At 52.2% G+C, this 23,859-nt stretch overlaps 11 protein-coding genes across 11 annotated transcripts; 8 read left to right on the forward strand and 3 right to left on the reverse strand.

Moving 5' to 3' along the window:
- Positions 1–470: 470 nt before the first annotated feature.
- Positions 471–890, reverse strand: POX_g08541 (uncharacterized protein; the record flags this gene model as incomplete). The annotated part of the gene is made up of 3 exons (XM_050117312.1): positions 471–501; positions 584–698; positions 791–890. The coding sequence occupies 3 exons, from the start codon at positions 888–890 to the stop codon at positions 471–473; spliced, it is 246 nt and encodes an 81-aa protein (XP_049965456.1).
- A 1,115-nt stretch (positions 891–2,005) lies between these two features.
- On the reverse strand, positions 2,006–3,911 carry POX_g08542 (uncharacterized protein; the record flags this gene model as incomplete). Its single annotated transcript, XM_050117313.1, has 7 exons — positions 2,006–2,535; positions 2,601–2,790; positions 2,877–3,092; positions 3,155–3,201; positions 3,271–3,598; positions 3,660–3,765; positions 3,829–3,911. 7 exons carry the CDS (start codon positions 3,909–3,911, stop codon positions 2,006–2,008), a joined length of 1,500 nt encoding a protein of 499 aa, XP_049965457.1.
- Positions 3,912–7,004: 3,093 nt separating this feature from the next.
- Positions 7,005–8,077, forward strand: POX_g08543 (Endo-1,4-beta-xylanase B; the record flags this gene model as incomplete). Its single annotated transcript, XM_050117314.1, has 3 exons — positions 7,005–7,276; positions 7,354–7,906; positions 7,970–8,077. 3 exons carry the CDS (start codon positions 7,005–7,007, stop codon positions 8,075–8,077), a joined length of 933 nt encoding a protein of 310 aa, XP_049965458.1.
- A 439-nt stretch (positions 8,078–8,516) lies between these two features.
- POX_g08544 (uncharacterized protein) lies at positions 8,517–10,890 on the forward strand (the record flags this gene model as incomplete). Its single annotated transcript, XM_050117315.1, has 3 exons — positions 8,517–8,758; positions 8,823–8,971; positions 9,029–10,890. The coding sequence occupies 3 exons, from the start codon at positions 8,517–8,519 to the stop codon at positions 10,888–10,890; spliced, it is 2,253 nt and encodes a 750-aa protein (XP_049965459.1).
- A 237-nt stretch (positions 10,891–11,127) lies between these two features.
- On the reverse strand, positions 11,128–12,139 carry POX_g08545 (Major allergen Asp f 2; the record flags this gene model as incomplete). Its single annotated transcript, XM_050117316.1, has 3 exons — positions 11,128–11,169; positions 11,229–11,680; positions 11,749–12,139. 3 exons carry the CDS (start codon positions 12,137–12,139, stop codon positions 11,128–11,130), a joined length of 885 nt encoding a protein of 294 aa, XP_049965460.1.
- A 2,050-nt stretch (positions 12,140–14,189) lies between these two features.
- POX_g08546 (uncharacterized protein) lies at positions 14,190–16,118 on the forward strand (the record flags this gene model as incomplete). The annotated part of the gene is made up of 6 exons (XM_050117317.1): positions 14,190–14,337; positions 14,411–14,505; positions 14,553–14,891; positions 14,955–15,110; positions 15,174–15,535; positions 15,587–16,118. The coding sequence occupies 6 exons, from the start codon at positions 14,190–14,192 to the stop codon at positions 16,116–16,118; spliced, it is 1,632 nt and encodes a 543-aa protein (XP_049965461.1).
- Positions 16,119–16,482: 364 nt separating this feature from the next.
- POX_g08547 (uncharacterized protein) lies at positions 16,483–17,184 on the forward strand (the record flags this gene model as incomplete). The annotated part of the gene is made up of 1 exon (XM_050117318.1): positions 16,483–17,184. The coding sequence occupies one exon, from the start codon at positions 16,483–16,485 to the stop codon at positions 17,182–17,184; it is 702 nt and encodes a 233-aa protein (XP_049965462.1).
- Positions 17,185–18,006: 822 nt separating this feature from the next.
- POX_g08548 (General transcription and DNA repair factor IIH subunit tfb5) lies at positions 18,007–18,407 on the forward strand (the record flags this gene model as incomplete). The annotated part of the gene is made up of 3 exons (XM_050117319.1): positions 18,007–18,025; positions 18,091–18,242; positions 18,360–18,407. The coding sequence occupies 3 exons, from the start codon at positions 18,007–18,009 to the stop codon at positions 18,405–18,407; spliced, it is 219 nt and encodes a 72-aa protein (XP_049965463.1).
- A 987-nt stretch (positions 18,408–19,394) lies between these two features.
- POX_g08549 (30 kDa heat shock protein) lies at positions 19,395–19,895 on the forward strand (the record flags this gene model as incomplete). Its single annotated transcript, XM_050117320.1, has 1 exon — positions 19,395–19,895. One exon carries the CDS (start codon positions 19,395–19,397, stop codon positions 19,893–19,895), a length of 501 nt encoding a protein of 166 aa, XP_049965464.1.
- An 831-nt stretch (positions 19,896–20,726) lies between these two features.
- Positions 20,727–21,654, forward strand: POX_g08550 (Delta(3,5)-Delta(2,4)-dienoyl-CoA isomerase; the record flags this gene model as incomplete). Its single annotated transcript, XM_050117321.1, has 2 exons — positions 20,727–20,839; positions 20,919–21,654. The coding sequence occupies 2 exons, from the start codon at positions 20,727–20,729 to the stop codon at positions 21,652–21,654; spliced, it is 849 nt and encodes a 282-aa protein (XP_049965465.1).
- A 1,274-nt stretch (positions 21,655–22,928) lies between these two features.
- POX_g08551 (Rhamnogalacturonan acetylesterase) lies at positions 22,929–23,812 on the forward strand (the record flags this gene model as incomplete). Its single annotated transcript, XM_050117322.1, has 2 exons — positions 22,929–23,040; positions 23,172–23,812. 2 exons carry the CDS (start codon positions 22,929–22,931, stop codon positions 23,810–23,812), a joined length of 753 nt encoding a protein of 250 aa, XP_049965466.1.
- Positions 23,813–23,859: the final 47 nt, after the last annotated feature.

The raw sequence follows: 23,859 nt of genomic DNA on the forward strand, positions 1-23,859 counted from the left end.
AGAGAGAGAGAGAGAGAGAGAGAGAGAGAGAGGAAGGGGGTATTGATTTGTTCTCTGCCGCGAATTTGATCCCGAAGTCTTCTCACGGTTTTCATCTCTCCCAAGCTAATAGTGAAACGGAGCGGGGAGGAACTGCTCAAGTTTGGCTTGTAGACGCAAGAGCGTGCTGTAAGCGACGTGTAATTGAGTCTTGCGGATTACAGACGATCTGGAGACAAATCCTGCTCGATGCGTTCATGTATCGTGTCATCTATTATCTGACTTGATTTTACAGCACTTCTAACATTTTATTTACGGAGGCTTCCACAAACATGCTTTTTTCTCTTTGTTGGTGTTTCTTGAAGGATTCATTGAAATCATTGCTAGATATTACCGAGGCATGGTTCGCCTTTATCGAGAATTGAATCGTGATCGTATCGTGAAATTAGATGTCCAGGGCGCATGTCCCTCGATCCAGCTGGTGGGTGACTCTAGTTGGAAAACTTCTCGGGGACGTGCTTGCTATGAAGACAGAAAATCGGATGTAAGCACACTTGCGACCATGAATAGAAGCAAGCTCGTTTCAGGAAGTGATTTGACTTACCCAGTGGCACTCTCGAACTGATTGCGGACACCGTCGGTGATCTTCTCGTTGGTCGAGCGCATCTTCGCGGGGTCCACGTGGCCGCCTCCGTACTTGCGCTCCGCACTGTCCAGCGCTACAGAGGAATGTAGATGTGAGCAGAGACGATCTTTGCACGGAGCACACGATGAGGGGGAAAAATCGCCGACCAGTGACGTGCATACATACCTTTGTCGAGGTAGTCCTCGTTGCCTGCGGCGGCGTTCTGGTTAGACTCGGTCTTGCTGCCACCACCGAGCTTTGAGGCCAGTCCAGAGAGCTTATCCATTTTGATCGAGTGAGTAGGGGATCACGTTTGCGATGAGTGATTGTAATGCAAAAGTAAAAGACAGAACGATTGAGCAAGTCGTGGGGCCAGAGCTTGTCTTTATAACTGCGCCGTTGCCAGCGAGGAGAAACCGTCGGCAATATTCTCCTGTGGCTGTCGTCATGGCCGGACTACTCCCCACCTTTCCACTTTTCCACTCTCCCACTTCCTTTAGGAGGGTGAACCGCGTCAGAGACATGCCTGCATGCGCCAGAACGCAACCGCACAATGGGTGATACCATTACGATCTTACTACCACTTCTGATACACCGGTGGACGTGATATAACACGGACAGATCGGCAGCCAGCCCTACGATTGTCCACTCAGATCTGTCCGACGATTGATTGGAAGCGCGCGATGGGGATCACTGGACCACCGCCACTTGGAATCTGAGGTCATTCATCGCCGATCGCAGCTATTTTTTGACATGCGCCCCCTCTCCCCCGGTTCAGATGGGGGTTGTCAGTGGTTCAGGTGTCGTGGAAAGTGTGGCTTGTCTATCGGACTCACCGCGTGAAGCTCGTTCTGAGTGGAGGTGGTGTGGGCGGTTCAAGAATGGTGATGTCATCGTTCTTGTCCCCGCGAGGGGCTCAGGAGGGGGAGCTGCAATGTTACCGTAGCTGACAGTAGCTTTTGATTGGCGAGTTCCGGCACGAGCTGTTTTCATCAAAAGCTCAAATTAGCAGTGCCTACCGCCTGATTAATAAGGCTTCACACCTCACCCTCAGGCACACCCCCATCTGTGTAACAGCACCGGTTTGAGCCGCGGGAGTCAGGCAACGAGAGGAACGTCAGCGCGAGGTGGCAGGGTTCAGAGGCGGTCCCTAGGTTGCGGACACGGTGAGTATTCACCGCTATCATCAGAGTTTACGCTTGCACAACATTTTTACGTAGCTGTGAAATACACCCATAGACTCCAAATCAAGAAAAGTGGTTCTTTGAGCCATGAATTGGAATCGAGTGGGAGATTCTCGCGTCAAATTGCATCAAACATGATTCAACAACATTCGCATGTGTCAATCTTCGAGCTCCCTCAAGGTGTAGTGTGGTTCGTACAACCAAAGGGGTTGTAGCACTAAGTGAACTGCACTCCCAGGTCGATATAGTAAAATCCTTCCACCGACCCGGTTGGTGCAGTGAAGGAAGTGATGGCATTCTCATTCACAATCTGCTGGCCGTCCGGGGATGTCACCCTGATCCCAACGGGCAGCGAGAAAGGCCCCTTACCCTGGGGGACCACCCAAGCACCATAGCGTTCCTGCGGCCGACTGCTTGTGTAGTTGGGGTCTCGCTTCAGAGCAACCCAAGAGTTGGAGCCCTTGCCCTTGACCTCCACAGTGGTGATCGAGCCCACGCCGTTGGTGTTGACAACGCTGAGGGCGAAGTAATACTCGCTACCTCCGTCGCGCAGCCAGACGTAGGCGTTTCCGGGTTTCGGACAGGGCACGCGCCGGTAACGGATGGGAATGACTCCATCGGTCAGACTGCCGTTCCCTTGCAGACGACCCATGGCAATGTCGGACAGATCCATGTGGTGGCTCCCCTCGGGCAGTGGACAGCCATACTTGAAATCGATTTCGCCGCAGTGATCAGCACCCGAGCCACCTGGGTTCTTCGCGTCAGTCTCACGTGTGCTCCCGACAAAGAAGTTTCATATCATGGTCACTTACAGCACCACTTGGAATTTGCGCTGCACGGGCAGCTGTCTACGACCTCGAGATAAATGGGGTCAGTGTACCCAGAGTCTCCCACCTGGTATTCAGTACCGTCGGCTCTGGTCCGAATAAGTTCGAAACATTCACCGCAGGAGAGATAGTTATCAGGACTACCGGGTAACGCCCCGATCAAAGAGGGCCAAAACTGCCGGAGGAAAGGTTCTGGTAAGCAAGATGGTTGACCACGAGAGTACCGATGGCTGATGGAGATTGGGTGCCATCTCCCCTTACCTGGGTGTAATAGTCACCGTTTGGCGCGGCAAAGTTGCCTCGCAGGGTGACGTCCGAGGGATCTTTACACAACAGCGGGTACGCCGTGCAAAAGGCATCGCAGGTCGATCCCAGCATGGGATCAGTCCAGCTGGCAGTTTTGCTTCCCTTGGTGCAAAGGCCGTACAGACCGAAGCCACAGGCGCCTCCACTGGTCAGACCAAAATGTGTTGAGCGCTGGATATGGACTTGGTGAGCAATATTTCTCTCGGTGGAAAGGGGCCCGTTTGTGGACTCACACTATAATGCCAGTCCTCGTCCGTGCCAACCTCAAGTTGTTCGCCCCCTGTTGATGGGATTCTTAGTATTTGTATTTTAATTGCACGAAAAAAAGAGGCGAGGGGGGATTGCGTACACATTGTGCCAGACTTGCACATGGACGACGGAGGAGTCCCGCAGCCACCCGAGCAGCTGCTGGTACACGACTCGGACTTGTTGTTCGACAAACAGTACTCTGGACAGCAGACATTGTCCACCAGGGTCCAAGCACCACATGAGCTCGGGTCGGCCGAGGGATATGCTGGTTGGGTAGCCGTTGCCGCAGGGAAAGAAGTACTGGTGGTGTATTTCGACGTGCCTGCAGCACCACCTCCAGCGGTAGCGGTGGTGCTAGGACCCGTACCGCCTGCCGTGGTAGTGCTGGAGGAACGAGTAGAACTAGAACCAGATCCGGATCCAGGAACCTATGATAATAATGACCCATTGAGCGCGGCTCCAAAGGTGCTTTGGTTGGAGAGGACTGACCTGGGTCCCGGGAACGCATTGAGAATAGTATGGGTTCAGAACTGAGCAGCTCGACCCGCTGACGCAGCAAGTTGGCCCATTAAAGTTGCTCCCACCGCACTGAGCCCTGTGTGCTGGGAGTCAGTCCCTCTGCAACAAAGTGCAGGACACACAGGTAGGTAGAACTCACCAGGCAGAGGCACAGGAGGATTGCGCTGCTACTGTACCACTGAGCCCGAGTACGGCGAGAGTAAGAAAAGAAAGCTGCGCCATGGCTTTGTTCAGGCGCCTCACACTGAAACTCTCTGCTCACTCTGCTGGTGTACCGGTATTCCTTGTGGACGGGACAGTCTTATATCGATTGATATCGGACCAACACCGTGTCTAAAAAGGCATAGTAAATATCATATTCACTCTCTTGAATCGAACAGTACCGCCCTTTCCTATTCAGTCACAAGAGGCATTGACGACTCCTGCACAGAGTGACGAATGATCGAAGAGGATTCACTGGGAGATGCTTTTCCCACCTGAGAGGCCTTGGTCAAGGAGCGGAGATGGAGATAGAGATCCACTGGTGTGCCTTGCCCGATAGGTAGGTTTGGCATGTCTATCCCCAGCTCCAGAAACGAGCCTAGTCTGCAGATCGCGGGTCGTGGAGACGAATTTCATGCTTCTGAATAATTCTACGGGCCTCCCGAATCGTGAAGAGGCGAGTTGTTTCATGCATTTACACAGGCAGGTCTCGTTCAGACATCGTGGTCACCAATCTTTTCTCAACGCCCGGGAGAGTATCAACCGTATTCAGACAGACTTCAGACAACTCATCGCCGGCATCTCCAGCCCCGGTGTCACCTCTGCAACGTCTGGGGGTATGTGGAGAATGTGTCATCGCAACTCCTAATCTATCAATCCCATGGGGGAAAGGGACTGCAGGCTTGAAAATAGGGGATTCGGATTCGAGGAGCCGTGTGAGACATGCACCCCAGATACCCCGCAGTAAGCAACGGTTAAAGTCGATGCAGAAATGATCCGTTGGGACTTGGCGGGTGAGTGTACAGATCTGAAGAGTCCCCTGTGTGGCACCCATCGTTGGCTTTGGATACGGAGTAGAATGCTATTGCGCTCCTACCTTTCCTTCAATAAGCAGTGGGGGAACAGATGTGTCTCGGGATCATTTATCTCAGTAAGAGGTCGACAGGAAGACGATAAATATTCAATCTTTTTGTAAAAACGAAGAAAATCGATGAGATGATCGCAGGCTGCATAGTGACCGCTCTGGGAAGGATCTTGTATGCCCGTAGTTTCATAAAGGGTCGGAAATCCTTGACCTCACCTTTCTGTTTGAGCCGGCTGCCGTTCATCGTGAACCACTTTCTGAGGAAAACAGCCAGTGGCACAATTCATTTTACCCCGGACTCACGGCACAATGGAGTGGGCTCCGTGTCTTCACGGGAGCCCGGCCGAGGAGTGGAAGTGGAGAGATCCGGGGGTCGCCTTGTGCGGATCACCATTAGGCTTCCAAAACCTTGTGTACCTTGCGCTGAGTCGGCCCCCGTCGAGGAATTCATCCTTGAGGGAAATGAGTGGCTCATCCAGCGTCCGGCAGGATGGAAAGTCTCCTCCCTGGGGGATTCTGAAGCACGAGTGGAGAATGGCTCTCAAAGGGTTGCCCAATTTTGTCATATGTGACTCGTTCCCTAGCCCAGTCTTGCAACACCAAGCAGGCTTGCACCTACTGGTTTGACCAAATTTCCACCCAAGACGGCAATTTCAAGAGGGTCCATATCGAGCTGAAGCGAAAAGGGTGAGGGGGTTACATCCAAACGTCGACTGCCTGACGGTGGTTCTTCTCCAGCGACAACGAGCAGGAAATCTCCACTCATTCATTTCTGGTGTTGTCAGTTGATCTCTCGGGTTGATCGGGCAGCGACTACCAAGCAAATCATATCGAGAAATCAATGACTGCAAATGTTCAACAATTCTCCAAATATTGGAATTACAAGTTGAAGGCACCAGGGGTTTTACCCGGACCTTTTCCTTTCGTCTGTACCTCTTCAGCAGGGTGTTCCATCGGACGCTGGTCCCTTTAATCTTGCTCCTGTCATTTGGTAGCATGCGTCGCAACGCGCCACAGCTAGGTCCGTGAGTAGGCTGTGTGGAGCAAGAGACTCTCAAGATATTGGTCAAAGGCTGAACGAGGCACAAAAATGGCCGCAGGGTCGACATAAAAGTAGGCCTAACATTACCTCAGCGTGAACGTGGGCGGGCATACCGTTGATTGGTCATTTCCAAAACAAAAACAAACGCCAGTTCTCGCCTCTACGGCTAAAGAAGATCCCCAGTGTCTGGGCAAAAGCTTGCGATGGAATTCCAAGACCAGTCAAAGCTTCGCTCCGGAAGTGCTACAGATGTGTGAAGATAACACTCCTCAACGGAGATTAACACTGTTCCATGTGGTTTCAGGTGGGATCCACCCGTTTCAAGCTTGACGGGCAGGCGACACAGCCATCGCCGCGAGGATTGCTGGTGGCTGCCGGTCGAAGGTGAGAAAAGGATGGTTCCCCGACGAGTTTCCCCACAGTGTGACACCGGCATGTTCCATCGGACGAGATCTGGAGATCACGGAGCAAACTCACGCACCAGATTAAGTTGACAGTGCTCTGGAAATCACGGATAAATGGACGTGATCATCCAGCAAATCGCCTGTAGTCAGGGGCCTTCACCGGCACATGGGCAACTTCGACCTGCATTTCCGAGGTGGTGTGGGGGAGCCTTTGTGAATGATGACTGAGTTCAAAGGGTGAAGAGTTGCAAGCCAGCGGGCAGTCACCTGCCCTCGTCAGACCCTGTTGCCTCCACAATTTCCGACCGCTGTGACTGGGCGTCGCCGCGATTCCTCTTCCGTGACGGAACTTGGGTTCTTCGGCAGGTCCGCTTTTAGGCTATGAGCCTTGGACCACGCCCTGGCCAGTCTGGTTGGGTTTTGCTAGACATGCAGTCCTGACAATCTGCACCAGCGCGACCGGACGACTCCACTGTCTGCAGATGTGACAGGGCTCCGAGCAGAGAGCCGACTCAGCCGAGGGTCCGGCCGTGAGTTCATCGAGTTTCACGTCCCGACTTAGTGTACCCCTGGACCGGTTGGTTGGCTAAAGCCGGTGATGGAGGCTTGAGGGAGTACTCCATAGGCAAAACCGGGCCTTCGAGACCCTGACGTTCATCTGAGAAAGGAGATGGATATCCGTCGAGGTGGAGTGACAAGTATAAAGAGGCAGATGATGCCGTGCCCCCAGATCTCGCCAAGAAGCCATCTCTGATCATCATCACCCAAGTCCGCTTGCAACTCAAACCTCCAGATCTGCAAAGATGATCTCCCTCTCCTCCGTGGCAATTGCCCTGACGACTGTCGTCGGCGCCTTGGCCCTTCCTAGCGACCAGTCTGTCAACCTCGCCGCGCGCCAGGCCATTACCTCCTCCCAGACGGGCACCAACAACGGCTATTATTATTCCTTCTGGACCAATGGTGCAGGCTCCGTGAGTTACAGCAACGGGGCTGCCGGTCAGTTCAGTGTCAACTGGGCCAACCAGGGCGGTGGTGATTTCACCTGCGGAAAGGGATGGAATCCCGGAAAGGCTCAGTAAGTGCAGCAAAGGCAAACGGCCTCGCACCAGCGCCAGGCCGAAGGACTTTTACTTATCGTTGACCTCGCATCAGGGACATCTCTTTCTCCGGCACTTTCACCCCCAACGGAAATGCCTATCTCTCCATCTATGGCTGGACTACTGGCCCTCTGGTTGAGTATTACATTCTGGAGAACTTCGGAAGCTACAACCCTGGCAACGGCATGACCCATGTGGGCACCCTGACCAGTGACGGTTCGGACTATGATATCTACAAGCACACGCAGGTCAACCAGCCGTCGATCGTTGGCACCTCCACTTTCGATCAATACTGGTCCATTCGCAAGAACAAGCGCTCCAGCGGTACCGTCACCACTGCCAACCACTTCAGCGCCTGGGCTTCGCACGGTATGAACCTCGGCTCGCACAACTACCAGATTCTTTCCGTCGAAGGCTACCAGAGCTCTGGCTCGGCCTCCATGACTGTGTCTGCCGGCAGCTCTTCTTCGGGGGGCTCTGGCTCTGGCTCCGGCTCCGGCTCTGGCAGCGGTTCGGGCAGCGGTTCCCAGACCACCACCGCGGGCTCAAGCACCGGCACCGGCACCGGTTCTGGCTCTGGTAGCGGCTCCGGTGGCTCTGGCGGCAACGTGAGTTCAATTATTTCCATCTCGCATCTCCACATGCCATTATCTGACCTTAATTCCTTCTAGTGTGCTGCTCAATGGGGCCAATGTGGTGGTCAGGGCTGGAACGGCCCGACTTGCTGCTCTTCCGGCACTTGCAAGGCTTCTAACCAATGGTACTCCCAGTGCCTGTAGATTTTCGAAAATGAGGTGTTGGACGGTTGATGGTGGTCATGTCTCTACTGGAAACAATTTCTGCTGAGCTACTTTTACTGGACTAGAGTTGACAACTCAATCTATCCTTGCCGGCGGTCCATCCTATCAATTCGAGTTGCAAAATATTCTCGGCCCTTTTGGCCAAGAATTTTAGCCAAGTCAATTTCTCTCTTCTTTCTTTGTGTTCTCGAGTAGATATAGACGTCTGTTTACAGTCTTCATTGCCACCACATGAGCTTTGCTCAGCGAGGTGCCCCGCCAAGCAATCTCACTGCATCGATGATCAACGTGACTGCATTACCCCTACCCCTCTCTTTCTTTCTATCCCTCGCCCTCAATCAGGGCGACTGGCTGAGCCTCTTGAATCGCAGCAATCCTCATCGTCGACATTTTATCGCGAGTCAGGTACACATCCATCATGCATTTGCAAACGATCGCAGTCATCGTCTGGCTTCTTGCAGCAGCTTCCTACGCCCAGTCTACTACAGGTCTCTATGGCTTGCTCAGAAGACGATTACCGAATCATGTTGACCGATTCAGGTTTACTGTTGATGCGACCTGCTGTTCGGAAACCCAGGGATACGACCATTACGTCGTCACAGATGGTCATAATGGTACTATTTCAATCAGAGGTAGTTCCATATCTGCCTTGTCAACAGGGTATGTCCCGAATCCGAGCTCAGCGCCGTTTTGATGTTCCACTGCATGCTCAACTGAACCACAGTCTCCGCCGATACCTGACCGATATAGCCCATGTTGACATCTACTGGTTTATTGGCAGCCGCCTGGATCAAGCTCCAGCTGTTCTTCCTTGTGTCACTGAGCCTATACATGGTTCTAGCACAGTGCCATGGCGTTATCACTTTAATACAGGTGTGGAAAATGCAGCAATGCCTCCAGCGTCTATATGTTAACACCCAGATTTCCAAGTGACCTTTTCCTATACAACGGCATTTTGGACATGGGCAGATTGGGAGACACAACTGGACTGGCTTGCCCTCCACGGTGTGAATCTGCCTCTCGCCTGGGTCGGCCAAGAAAAAATCCTTGTGGACGTCTTCCGAGATCTTGGTCTCACAAATGCCGAGATAGCCACATTTCTCAGCGGACCGGCATTCCAAGCGTGGAATCGATTCGGAAACATCCAAGGCTCATGGGGCGGAGACCTGCCTCAAACATGGATCGATCGGCAATTCGCTCTCCAGATGAAAATCTTACCGCGAATGGCCGAACTCGGCATGACACCCGTTCTCCCTGCATTTGCTGGATTTGTGCCCATGAACATCACCCGTGTGTTACCCAATGCTCGAGTTGTTCGGGGATCACAGTGGGCAGGGTTTTCAGCACAATATTCCAATGACTCATATCTTGAGCCTTTTGACGAACACTTTGCGAGACTTCAGTCCAGTTTCATCGGCAAGCAGCGCGCTGCATATGGCAATATCAGTCACATTTACACACTTGATCAGTATAACGAGAATCTGCCTTACTCCGGAGAGCTGGACTACCTGCGCAATGTCACCTACAATACCTGGCAAAGTCTCAAACAAGCCGACCCTGATGCAGTGTGGATGATGCAGGGCTGGTTGTTCTACGCGCAAGCTTCTTTTTGGACCGAGGATCGGATCCAGGCGTTTCTCTCTGGTGTTCCAAAGAACGATGACATGTTGATTCTGGATCTCTTCTCGGAGTCTGCACCTCAGTGGCGCCGCACCAAATCGTATCATGGCAAGCCCTGGATTTGGTGTCAAGTGCATGACTATGGCGGGAATATGGGTCTTTATGGACAACTGAGAAACGTGACTGTGAATGCAACTCAGGCGCGAATGGAATCACCATCTTTGGTCGGATACGGGCTGACTATGGAGGGCCAGGAGGGCAATGAGATTATCTACACCACTCTTTTGGACCAGGCGTGGTCAGCGACACCGCTGGACACCAAACAATACTTTCATCGATGGGTGCAGAGCCGATATACAGACCGAGGCTCCCTTCCCAAAGAACTATATGAATCTTGGGAATTACTTCGCACGAGCGTTTATGACAACACGAACACTTCCGTGACGTCTGTGATTAAATCGGCTTTTGAAATCCGTCCTAGCTTGAACAATGTCCGCATCGGATTCCAGGCTACCAGTTTGACCTATGACCCCGCGCATGTTATTCAATCGTGGCAGAAACTCAACAGGGCCGCGGAGCTGGAGCCACAATTGTGGATCAACCCTGCGTATCAGCACGACATGGTCGATTTGACACGACAAGTCATGGCTAACGCATTTATCCCGCTCTACCACGCCTTCATATCCACATGGAATACCTCCAGCCCTCGCCATGATCCTGATACACTGTCACGTGAAAGCAGTCAAATGATGAATCTTCTCAGTGACCTTGACGCAGTCCTTCTGACAAATCGCAACTTCCGGTTATCAACATGGATCAATTCCGCTCGATCTTGGGCTCATGGAGACAAAGAACAAGAGGCATTCTTCGAGTACAACGCACGAAATCAAATCACTCTTTGGGGGCCTAATGGAGAGATTGCAGATTATGCCTCGAAGCAATGGGGTGGTCTCATTTCAAATTTCTATATTCCTCGATGGCGAATATTCTGTCAATACTTGCAGTCTGTCTCGCCGACGTCTTACAATGCCACCGAGCTGGATCGACGGCTAACAGACTTTGAGCAAGGGTGGCAGACCAAGATCTGGAACTCTGGCGGGAAATTCGAGAACCTGCAAGTGGTGATTCATCGACTCCGAAAAAGATGGCCGACGCTTTTTTGTGGTCGTTGAATATCATGGATGTACCTGCCGTCAGCCTTTGGGCCAACGATGAATATGATTGGAATAGAAGGATTCGTGCAATATTCGTATTCGGGAATTGTCAACTCGAAGGAGAAGCTCATCCTCTTAGGTGTCATGCGTGAACTTTGATCTACGTATTCATGTAACTTTTCTTCATTAAATCCCAAAATGAAATGTTCGGCGAAACCATTTCATCACATTGGCCGTCACGGAAATTCTGCGCTTTTAGACGCAATGTAGCTCGCCCCCGGCGTGGGTATGGCAATTCTGTCCCAGTTAGCACAGCTCTCAATTCGCATGGTGGTACTTTGGCAGTTCTAACTCACAGCAGGCGAAGTAGATGTGGTGGAAGTGGCCTCCATAGTCGTCGTCGCGCTTGGGCGGGCATCCTTTTTGTCCGCTTTTTCATCCTCGTGTTGATGCTCCTCCTTCTCGCCTGGACATCCAACCCCGGGAACTGAAATGTCGTGGGCATACGCCTCCAGTGCGAAGTATTGAAGAGTTTCCGAGTCGTGTGTTGACAAAGTTGGGTGCTCGAGGGCCAGATTAATCACCTCTTTATATCCGTCGGCATGGTGGTCGATCCACTTCTGCCCTACGGACGGCAGATGGTAGAGTCGATGCAGGAGATCCGATGCCCAGAACGTGTTGGTCTCAGATCCCGAAACGGTGTAACCCATAGCACACATTGTTGAGAGGGATCGACGAGTCTGGTAACTCAGATCGCAGATGACGGTTTGCTCCGTGCCGTTTGTGCCGCGCCAATGCCCAGCCCAGCCTACCCATCGATTTGCATCAGCAATCAGCTTCAATAAAGGAGGCTTGACCGAGGATCCGAAGAATTACCTTCAATATCGCAGTTTCCGTCGGGGTTATCGCAGCGGAACAAAATCTTGTCCTTGTCGCCATTCACCACCACTTCAAAGGCCCCAACAGCCTCCATCGTAGGACTATTACCGAAGTATTTGCGGTAGATTTCACTTTCGTTGCCCCACCGGAGAATGTGGTCTCGAGCATGAGCTGCTAGGCTCACAGTTTCTGCTAAGCCCATCTCGATCTGGCGCCGCTGCGTAGCGTTACAACTGGAGTGAATGGGAAACTCGGACACTCTGCCAGCGTCCCACGGGGCCGCCTCAGTCTGAACAAATGGCTTTGGTTGACTCCAAGACTCCACAGTTGGGAGAGCTGCAGCAGTCGCAGCCGTGAAGACCAGAAGTACATTAGAAAGGCGTGCCATGGTGATGGTTTAGTTTCGCGTGTTCAAACTGGACCTGATGTTGACGAGCTGAAGAGTTGTCGAAGAAGGGGATCATGATCGCTTTTATAGTCCAGCATCTACCATTCTCTTGCCCATCGTGAGTGGATGTCTCTCGTGCTCTAGGTTTCTTGCGTGTTCTTTCACGGGCCGTACCCATGAGTTGGCCCAGCCATGTGAAATGGTTATCATAGTCGCAACGCACAAATAGTAAATTGCCAAGCGAGGACCTTGTTGGTTTTATTGATCAATGGCTTGTCATTTCGCCTTGGTGGTGTGAAATTCTTTTCGATGCCAAGAATCAGGGCCAACGAAGTCTTGCCAAGAATCTTGGGAAGAGGACCTTGGGAGAACAAAAGCGACGGGAGCAAGTATCGCAGCGAAATCTTCTCCGGTAGGAACATAACCGACCTGTATTATCTGTGCTAAGCGATCTCCAAGACCGCAGTTTACCCGGGATATCGGGCAGGAGCGCCGTCAAGGTACCCATGAGCCACAGTACGGAATAAGGCCCAGATCCCGACATCGCAAACAGCCCGTCTTGGCTCAACAACATGGTGGCCACCATGCTCTATGGTGCTTCCTTTCATACCAGGCTTGTAGAGTCCCGAAAAGGTCTCAACGTATGGTACAGATAGTATCCGAGAGCCCCCGGCCTGTGTGTCTCTTTTCTGCTCCCCGTTTTGTTCTGCTTCTGGGTGCCCATTTGATGGATGTTGCGTTCTTTCGCTTGCTGCGCCATATGGGTTGTTTCGGCTGAACCTTCATGATTCCCCGGTTGGACTAAATCTTAGCTGCGTAGTTCAAACATGGAAAGATCTTCGCTCTCTGAGGGTCAATATCCCATAACAGACGCTCAACAAGGGATCTGTGATCCTGGGGTGGATCAAGGCCATGGCTCACGCATCACCAGGCCACAGCCGGAGAAATGATTCTCGTTTTCGCGCTCTAACTCAAGGTGAAGAGTTTTAGGTATGTATAGCTGTTCTGACTGTCGAAGAGTTATCCTTGTGCTGGTCGACCATTCAAGGGTGCTGTCCAAAGTGGAGACTGCCAAGATGATAACTAGCAAGGTGCATCGCCGAAGAATAGCATGCGACCCTAAACAGGTCTGCAGACAAGGCGAGGGCTGTCTCTTTGGGTATCCGGTCCATACTTGCATCTTTGGTCGGTTCCAACCATCTCAGATCTACGCATTGTGCTTTAGCTGATCGCATACATGAATGCTCCGAAGCGAATTGGTGCCCGTAGACTCTCATGGGCATGGACCCCGACCGCAACTGGGAGATAAGCGTTTGCCAAATTGAATTTGGGTTCGTCCGCAAGGGATTATGCTGCAAAGGGGACTACACACTGCTCATCATTGACTAATGTAAGCGGAGGTGGCAAAACCAAGAATGGCCCAGGCGGGAGGGGCGAGTAGCATTGGAGCCTCGTGCGAGAAGTTCGATCGCATCAGCGACCTTTCCGGCCATGTTGATGCGTCGAGAAGTGATAGATACGGACGGCCACACAATGAACACACAGCTTAAGGGAAAGGCTCGCTGCCAGCTGCTGCCGATTCCATGAGGAGTTGTGCAGGCGTGCGGTTGTGCGTCGAATCAGGAAGCTTTGAAGTAGTGTTGGTCCCGACCGTTGGATCAAGTACCACGCGTCAGCCACGTGCAGCTTACCGATTTCCCTAAGCGGCTGTGGGTAGCAAGGTACTGGTAGACCTTCCAGACACAAAGCCTTTTCGCCATGGCATCGGAGGAGACTAGATTGCCAAGCTTCCAGGAGATAGGCAAGTGAAGACCTCCGGTCCGATCATCCAGAATCCAAACCGGTTTATCTCCGCAATAGACGGAACGATGATCTGCTTAGAAATCGAAGGCTTAGTCCCGGTCTCCCGCCCCGTATGTTCCGGGCGTTGGCCTCACCCGAATCACGTCTCTGAGGATAATGGTCTTGCATACAACAGAACCAGTTCATGCAGACCCTGTGAAGAGTTCGATTCCATATACCTAATCGTTGCTCAACATTTCTTTTCAAAATGGCAGACGTGCGAGCCTCATCCCCTTCCGAACAATCTCCACTACTACCTTCATCACAACAAGATGAAGAGCCAGCGGCTAGTCATATTAGCATTTTTCGAGGAATTGCTATCGCTTTCTTCATGGAGCTACTCATTCTCATCCAAAGTTGGTTTCATCCCATATTCTTGGCTTGAGGGATTCGCAGAGAACCTGGAACTGATGCAATGTATTTTAACAGCAACCAACATTTCCATGATGACTACAGCCCAGTCTGCCATTGCTGTTGACTTGGACGCTTTCGACCAGGCAACTTGGTTTACCTCGGCATATTTGGTAGGTCATTCAAGTCTCCTGTTCAATCCATGATCATCCACGCTAAGGGCGATTTCGACCAGATTGCTGCGTCGAGTGTTACACCCTTGACTGGGCGACTTGCTGCGATCTTCACACCTCGAGTCTATGTCATTTTCGCAAGCACAACACTCGCAATTGGCTTGTTCCTTTCTGCTGCAGCACTCACATTGCCGGTCTTCCTTCTGGGACGCGCAATCGCGGGGCTAGGAAGTGGTGGCTTAATGAGCATCGCCATCATTTTGGCCGTGGATCTTGCCTCGCCGAAACGTCGAGGGCTCTGCATTGGCATGATCAATGCGGGATACACCACGGGCCTTGCTTCTGGAGCCGTATTGGCAGGCTTGATGGTCTCCTCTTTGGGCTGGGTATGTTTTGAGCACATCTCATTTTGCCGATTCTGTGGTGAAACTGACTCCCGCTTGTCGTAGCGTCTCCTATTCTGGATCCAAGCCCCAGCTGCGATAGTTCTTGGGCCATTGTTGTTCCTGGCCATTCCTCCTCCGTCCAGTGCGTGTGCATCTCTCGATTCAAGAACGCTGATGCAAATTCTGTGGCGAGTTGATTATGCAGGCGCCTTGGCATTGGTAAGCCATCTCACTTCTGAACGTCCAGGGGTTGTCGCGAATTGTGCTGACGGGTCTACCAAGGCACTTTCTGTCGTTCTGCTTCTTTCCAGCTTAGCATCTCCAACGGTTCTCATCTGGCCGCTTCCTCTGGCTGCAGTGTCTTTCTTAATCTTTATCCTCATCGAATCGCGATGGACCACGGAGCCGGTCATTCCTGTCCGATTATTGCGTTCACGAGCGGTTCTGATGACCTGCGTGGCAGGATTAGGGTTAATGATGGCCCGATGGGCGGTCCTGTTCTACAGCCCGGTCTATGCGCTAGCTGTAAGAGGCTGGTCTCCTGCGTCTGCGGGTCTCATATTGGTTCCAACCAATGCTGGATTCGGGAGTGGTGGTCTACTGGTAGGTTGGCTACACATTCGCAAATCAGCCAGTTACTACCAGTAAGTTTAGGTCTCCCTTCTCTCACTTCTCTGCTGATATGGATCATATAGCTCTTGCCTTATTATTTTCGTTCTATTCGCCGCCACCACGTTGGCCCTTTCTTGGCTGTCTACGCCCGATTCCCCTGTCGCATTGTATATCACAATGACCTTCCTCAATGGTCTCTTTGCAGGGTCTCTCATGAACTACACACTCTCACATGTCTTACACCTCACCAGCTCTGAGGTGCATTACATCGTGAGTTCTCTGATCGCCATGTCTCGGGGCTTCGCCGGTAGCTTCGGGTCAGCCGTCGCGGGTGGCTTCTTCACTCGCGTTTTAAAGAAGGCATTGGAGACTGGATTTGCACAGCACAATATAACTCCGAACTCCAAGTTGATCAGAACCCTACTCGGCAGTCCAGTGACTGTAATGAGCTTGACAGGAGCAGAGCGACAGATTGCTATCCAAGGATACGAGCATGCTGTTCGTATGCTCTTCATAGGGGGCAGTGTTATAGCCTTGTCAGCAACTGCTTTTCAGGCGGCTACTGGATGGACTCCGGAGGCCGAGAGGAAGAACCAACCTGACCACGCAGCGTAGTCGAGGGCCTCCTCTGCACGGTGAAGATCTGCCTCGAGGGGCATGGCCCTCGGCGGAAAGCAGGGGATTGGTATCTTGCTGGGGCCGAATCTTTTGACACCCCCGGACCTCGCGATCCACCCCGAACGGCTTCCTTCAGGAGCAGCTGCGAGCCTGGTTGTCTTGGAATGCTGCGTGGGCTATTTCGTGGAGAGCGTGGAGGCTCTCACCAAAGACTTGAGGGCTGAAATTCTACTGCGTGGCTGCGCCAGTAAAGCACGAGACCACCTATTCAGTATCTCGTGCTGTGAGCGACCGTTTTCGTGATAGTCGCTTTTCAAACGCGTTTATTGAGTCGATGCGTTTCTCGGTATCAGACGCAAACATGACTACTCTGATCTTCAATAAGCACAATGATCATGTCAGAAGTACGGCACGTGCCTTACGAAAGGTCCCCCGTGGGGAATTCCCAGGAAGCTCTCAATTCGCCGACAGCATGGGGAAAGCGGCGCTTGTCCATGAGCAATTGTCAAAGCTAGGCGACCGGTCATCGTCACCGGACATCACTGAAATATCAAATTCCTCTGGTTTCTCGCCATATTATCAACGTCGCCGAATTGGCTGGCCTTGGACTGTTGCGCTGGTCAGTCAGCACATCGGGCAGATTTACAAGAATACATGCCACGTTCCTGCCCATGCGATTGCTGTGGTGAAAAGCGAGGTTGCCCTGAGTAACAGCTCGCGGGGAATTCCCACCGAGATGCCAGTCTACGATGAGCTCCATGTCAACTTGGTCGAGCCATCCTGGTTGGAGATCCTTGCCAACCTCTATTGGCGAGCTGCTCGACGGGTAGTAATGTGGGATGTCTTTCACGACCTCGCATGTCGGAAGTTGGTCACCCGCATGGCCTTATCTGTCCCAATCGACCTTGTGGAGAGAGGTGTTGGTAAAAGTAGCATAGTCAGGGGACTGCTAGCATGCTTTCCTCTGCCTTACGAGCTGCTGGCTCAAGGCTTTATGGCCGACATCCCATGCCAGACCTGTGGCATGGATTATGACATCGCCTGGTATGACACACTTGATTGAGACCGATTTGACTTGAGACCTGTATATTCCTTACTGGCCTTGTGCATCTCAAGATTGCGACGATGGTGGTAAGAAGGGGGGGCCTAATGCTTCGAGTATGTCGTGTCATACGCACGACAGGGTTACTTGGGCATTTCCAGGAAGAAGCCTTTCATCGCCTCTGCAGTCGCCTCATCAGCGAGGGGACAAACTTCGATTTGGTCATGATACCTAGGGACCATGAAGGGGAACTGACGGCCGCCGGCCATGTGCCACCTCACGGAAACGTGTTTGTTTATGGAGTGGGGGTGACTAGACCCGTCATCAGGCCTTGTAACACAAGCGCACGCAGACAAAAGTAAAGTAGTCAGAGGCAAATAGAGCCTCAGAACTTACTCAAATCATCGCTCAGAATGAGACACCTTAAAGCCTATTACCGCTGTAGGACCCTGCTTAGATACGCGACATCACGTGGGTGGCTATGGCTAGGTGCTAGAGTAGGCAGTGGTTCCAGTACTAATGTCTGTGAACGACAGCGGGAATCCTCACGCGTCAGTACCTATCACAGAAAGTGACGGTGTGTGGCACTCAGTATCTAATCAAGCTGACTGCGTGTGGCTGCTTTCATGCTAAGCTTGAAAGGGCAACCGAGTAATAAGGACAAGAATGGCTTGCTCAAACATGCCTCATTATAACGGTAACCGATTGATGGTGAGTGCCTTGCTGCCTGGTTTTCCCGGTGTCATTCACCGCCTTGCATTGATATCCGGGCAGCGTCACTGACGATAAGGCCAACCGGACCATTCCATCTCGGTAGTCTGCCAAGTATTCATACCGTTCAATATGCCCAGAGCTGTCCGCGGTAGGGGTGTCCAGTATATTTGCCAATCTCCTGGTAGTGATTGAATGCTAATGAAAAGTCTATAGGTCTACTGATCGAGTGCGATCCGTCGATCAAAGCCATGATCCTCAAGTACGATGAAGAGCGTCATGACTACATCGTGGAAGATCTAGATGACGAAAATCACCTTGTCATCAAGGAAAGCCAGCTTGAGAATCTCAAGGCTCGTTTAGATCATGTATGTCCTAGTGCACCCGTAGCGACCTCCATGTGCCCACATCTATCAGATGCAATGGATGGCGCAGTGCACGCATCGCCCTTTCCTGGTTGATGGCTGGCTGACCCTGTCGTACAGGACCTTGACGAGAAGATCATGCAACTCGACGAGTCCGAGTCTGAGTAATGAAAATCAAGCGATGGGGTCCTACAATCACCACCAACCCGACATGGTCCGACCATCCTCAGACATATTCGTCAACACTATTGACTCCTCAGGCTCAGAGACACTGCCATGACGACTTGACGCCTTTGACGCCACTTAAATTATCCCCACCTGGTTGGCCTTGTTCTGGCATTTCTCACGCTTTCACCACGATCAGAAATGATTCCTTCATCTGCCGAAATGACCGAGTGCGAAAGATTTCGAGGTGGCCGCGTCCCCCTCTCATCACCGCCTTACGGATGCACCCCCGACCGACAGGGTCGCGCTAATCTTTATGAATTGATTTCGTCTAAGCTCGAGATTGCTGGGTTGTGGAAAGTTTCATGTTCGGCAAAGCTGTCTCTACAGTAGTTTGCAGTACTAAAATGAATATGGCTAGAATCTTTGAGAATTGTCCACGCAGGTTTCCCGCTCACGTGCATAGATGCTGGGGGACTTGCGTCACCGTGTCGTATGGCCTCTTCCGTCGCTATTGCTATTCATGGGATTTGAAAGACCGGAAGGTCTGATTTGACGTCGAGGGTGATGCTGTCTAATGGTGGTCCACCCGATCATACGACATCAGCATCGCCCTGTTGCTGCGCTAATGGAATCATCACGTGACTTGACGGAACCCCGGACGAAGCCTGTTGTGGTTGCTGGAAGCTTCGCGCACCAACTGGTCAATGCGTGAACAAACGCGCAATCTCACCAACTGGTGAACCCAATTGCTGGCACTTTCCAGCAACTGCTGGGCACTGGCTCTTGCCATGTCACGAACAGGGTCATGCCACCTTGGATAGTTATAAAATCCCCTTCCATCACCTCGTTTGTCCTTCTCATCATCATCAACACCCAGTTCACAAGCAACTCCACAAGCAACTCCACAGTCTTGGCACTTCAACTACAACGCTCAAGCTTCTCATCACTTCTCTAAAGCAATTTCAAACACCACGGTTATCCTCCACCATGTCTCTGTTCCGCACTAGCTTCCCTACTTCCGGCGACTTCGCTCCTCTCTTCCGTCTTCTGGACGACTACGACGTGCACCGCGCCAGTCGCCAGGCTACCTCCACTCAGGCATTCAACCCTCGTTTCGACGTGCGTGAGAGTGAGGAGGCCTATCACCTGGATGGCGAATTGCCTGGAATCGCTCAAAAGGACATCAACATCGAATTTACCGATCCTACTACCTTGGTCGTGAAGGGTCGCACCGAGCGTGAATATCACTCCGAGGAACCCAAGGAGGGCGTCGATGACGAAGCCACTCCCGACTCAGACACCCAAGTCACCAAGTCTGGCCACCGCTACTGGGTCAGCGAGCGCTCCATTGGTGAATTCCAGCGCACTTTCACTTTCCCTGGCCGCGTCGATCAGGAGAATGTCAAGGCCAGCCTGAGGAATGGCATCCTTTCGATGGTCATTCCAAAGTCCTCCCAGAAGGCCACCAAGAAGATCACCATTGAGTGAATCGATGCTCAGTGATCATCTTCTGAATGTCTTGCGATCTGCATGACTTCCAGATTTTTATCTTTACGAAATCACGATACTACGACTCTTTTTTCTCAAGTTGCTGGGATCTTCTTGGCTTGACGCCACGTGGGCCGCGTTCAATACAAAAGATTCCACTGGCGTTTCGCGTGTTCTTTTTGAATGAGTGGAGTGCATCTTATTATTCAGTTTGACAAATCCAATTAATCACCCCATCCAAACGTCGTGCTGTAGTTGTAACTATGATCTTTGTTCCGTAACCAATGTAGAGTTTACACACTTCGAGTAATATGTATGTAGTCAGCCCGCCCTTCAGACCGCCTACCTGATCCGCATTGCCTTCACATGTCAGGGTGTATGCCCAGCGTCAAATCAATCAAAATTGAGCATCAAATGAATAAGCATTCATCGTCATTGCCAGAACGGACCGTCGAACTGAGTGTTCCTGTCTCGGGAATCTACTGCTGTCTCAAGATTTGGAAAGCTGGCAGAATCTGAGAGTGGGGGTGATTATGGAAAAGTGGATTTGCGGAGATGCCCGCGTTTTATGGGTGAAGCTCCAGCTGACCTTGTGGGCAAGCGCGTATTTCAGCCGAGGTACATTTTCCGAGGAACCGAATCGGCGAGCGTAGACTCGGCTTTCTCTTGAGCTCCTCCATCCTGTTCGTGCACCATCTCAGCATCTGAGGATCGACTACGAATTTTCAATCTCCTCGCGGATTTCTTCCAGCTTGTCTCCATCGCAGTCCATCTTGGGGTAGCTTACAACTCCTTCTCCCAAAAAGGAAAAAAAAACAGTATCCCACCGTCATGGCGTCAAATTACTCGTTCCAATACTTCAACGTCCGGTTTCCCGATGAGAGTCCATATGTCGCTCATGTGGAGATCAATCGGGCAGAGAAGATGAATGCTTTCTTCGAGGCGTAAGCATACCATCCCCCCCCCCCTCGGGCAAAGGTTTCCCCTCCTCGCGGATTTGACCCGGGTCTGATCATACAATAGCATGTGGCTGGAGCTACGACAGGTCTTCAATCAGCTGTCGGAAGACTCGTCTGTTCGAGCAATCGTCCTGAGTGGCGCGGGCGAAAAGGCATTCACCGCTGGCTTGGATGTCAAGGCTGCGTCTCAGGGAGGGGCCCTCGCTGGGGAGGCCAGCGTTGATCCCGCCCGCAAAGCGGTTCATCTGCGCCGCCACGTCCTTGAGTTCCAGGACTGTATCACTGCCGTGGAGCGCTGTGAGAAGCCCGTCATTGTTGCGATGCACGGTTTTGCTCTTGGTCTCGCCATCGATCTCTCCACCGCGGCTGATGTGCGTCTGTGCTCCAAGGACGTGCGGTTTGCCGTCAAGGAAGTTGATATCGGTATCGCGGCCGATATTGGCACCCTCAGTCGCCTTCCCAAGGTGGTGGGCAATTTCAGCTGGGTGAAGGAGGTTGCGTTGAGCGCGCGCATCTTTGGTGCTGACGAGGCACTCCGGGTTGGCTTTGTGAGTGCGGTGTATGAGAATCGCGCGGCAACGATCGCGGCTGCCCTCAAACTCGCGACATTGATCGCATCCAAGAGCCCCGTGGCGGTCCAGGGGACCAAGGAACTTTTGAACTGGTCGCGCGACCACACTGTGCAGGACGGTCTGCGTTACACGGGCGTGTGGAATAGCGCAGCCCTGCAGACAGGTGACGTCTCAGCCGCTCTTTTGTCGGGCCTGCAGAAACGCACCCCCACCTTCGAAAAGCTCTAGGCGATGTGTAGGATCTTCGTTTAACTGGCTCGTATGCTCCGGTGATCCGTTCTCTCCCACCCCCTTTCTCACCTCCTGTGTCTATCTTTATTCCCGACTCCGCCGGGATTTGCTTGATTTGGGCAAATTACCAGCGCCGAGGTCGAGAGTGAGACTTGGATTTGGTCCGCTCCGATCTGTGGAGTTGAGATCATTGTACATACAATTCTGCAACCAATTCCATGTATTTTGTCCATGAAACTGACGATACCACTTCAATCACCTCACAGGATCTCGTCAGATGGTCATTTGTCATTTTCTAAAAGGCCTCATCTCAGTTCTTCATCGAAGGATTTGGCCCCTCGGGCCCAAACGGGACTAGTGGATCAGGAAAACCTGCACGGCAATCAAATTCTCCGCGGCGGGTGCCGTCAACGTGGCTAGACTACCACGCTTCTACCCCACGAAACCTTAACAACTACAATTCCCGTCCTCTCTCCGTATGCCCTGACAAAGCCAGAGACTGAAGACTCACTCGCGGGCACGCCACTCGGAGTCAAGACTTCTCGTGTTCTCTTAATCTACCGCTTTGAGTATGACTGAAACAACGCCACCGCCCGCTCCTGCCTGTAGGGCCCCCGCAGGAGACGGAGATGGCCACCCGGTGCCTGTGGACAGGAAGCATGGGGTCCAGCCACCCCCCCCCCGTCCGTCACGCTTGCCCTTGTCGACCAGGTCGAGGATTCTGCAACGAATGCCGATCTTTTCCCCAGTCCAGATCGGTTTCAGCCAAAGTCAAATAATATCCAACGCCTGGTCATGTAGTAATTGCAGAAAAGGGAGGACGGATCCTAACGCGATGACCAAAAGGAATATTAATAGGCCGCCAATCGATCCCGAGCGCCAAGGCTCCTTGTCCGTCTGGGAGTGGTCCTAGTCGGTTTCGCTCTCAACTCGTCTCTTGCCTGGCCCCGTGAAACGTATTGTGCAGAGGGAATCAGGCCCTTGACTTGATGCATCCTCTCTTCGCCGAAATGACCCTCGGATCCTCAGGGCGCTTGGCGGTTGAAATGAGTTGGACCAGCGGACCGCTGATGGGTATATAAAGCAGATTTTTGCTGCTGGTGTGGTTTGAAACAAATCTTGATATACCTTACTTTTCGAAGATTCCACTCAAGCTAGCTTCACTCTCCTTCAGTGACAAGCACTCATCCGTTGGCAAATATTTCTTCTCCATTTCTGAACTGGTCTTGTTCTATCCTAAGTTTGATCTGCTTGGTCCACATCTGCCCATTATGAAGGTAGCAGCTTTACTCTCCATGCTGATTCCCAGCGTTCTGGGGACGACGATCTACCTTGCCGGAGATTCAACCATGGCCAAAAATGGTGGTGGTAAAGGCACGAACGGTACGAGACACTGCCAGAACACACATACACACGCACAGAGAGAGAGAGAGAGAGAGATCCCTGTGCACTCCCAGCATTCATGATCACCAAGGTGTAACACCCACTAACGAAAATCCTCCGACTCAATCCAGGCTGGGGCGAATATGTCACCCCGTATACTACAGCCACCGTGTCGAACCAAGCCGTCGGTGGTCGAAGTGCCCGATCTTTCACGCGTGAAGGCCGTTTCAACACAATCGCCAACCAGGTCAAGCCCGGTGATTGGGTGATCATCGAATTCGGACATAATGACGGAGGTGGTCTCGGGTCAGGAGACAACGGCCGCACTGATTGTGGCGGAACAGGCGACGAGACTTGCACTTCCGTCTACAACGGAGTCACCGAGACCGTCCTGACCTTCCCCAAGTACTTAGAGAACGCGACCAAGATGTTCAAGTCAAAGGGTGCCAACGTCATCATCTCCAGTCAAACCCCCAACAACGTGTGGGAGGGTGGCTCTTACTCCTACTCGCCATCTCGCTTCGTGGGCTACGCCAAGTTGGCGGCTGAGAAGGCGGGTGTGCATTACATTGACCACGGCGCCTATGTGGCTGATATCTACAAGACCAAGGGAAAGGATGTCGTCAACTCGTGGTACCCAAACGACCACACCCACACCAGCCCGGCTGGCGCATCGGTTGTCGCTCAAGCATTCTTCAAGGCGGTTGTGTGCACCAAGCCTGGCTTGCAAAATCTCTTGAAGACACAGAACTTTGAAGGCAAGTGCCTGTGACATTGGATGTGAGCAGTCTTGAACTTGGTGGTGGGAAAGTAAATAGT

The sequence above is a fragment of the Penicillium oxalicum genome, chromosome VII, assembly GCF_001723175.1.
Source record: "Penicillium oxalicum strain HP7-1 chromosome VII, whole genome shotgun sequence".
NCBI lineage: Eukaryota > Fungi > Ascomycota > Eurotiomycetes > Eurotiales > Aspergillaceae > Penicillium > Penicillium oxalicum.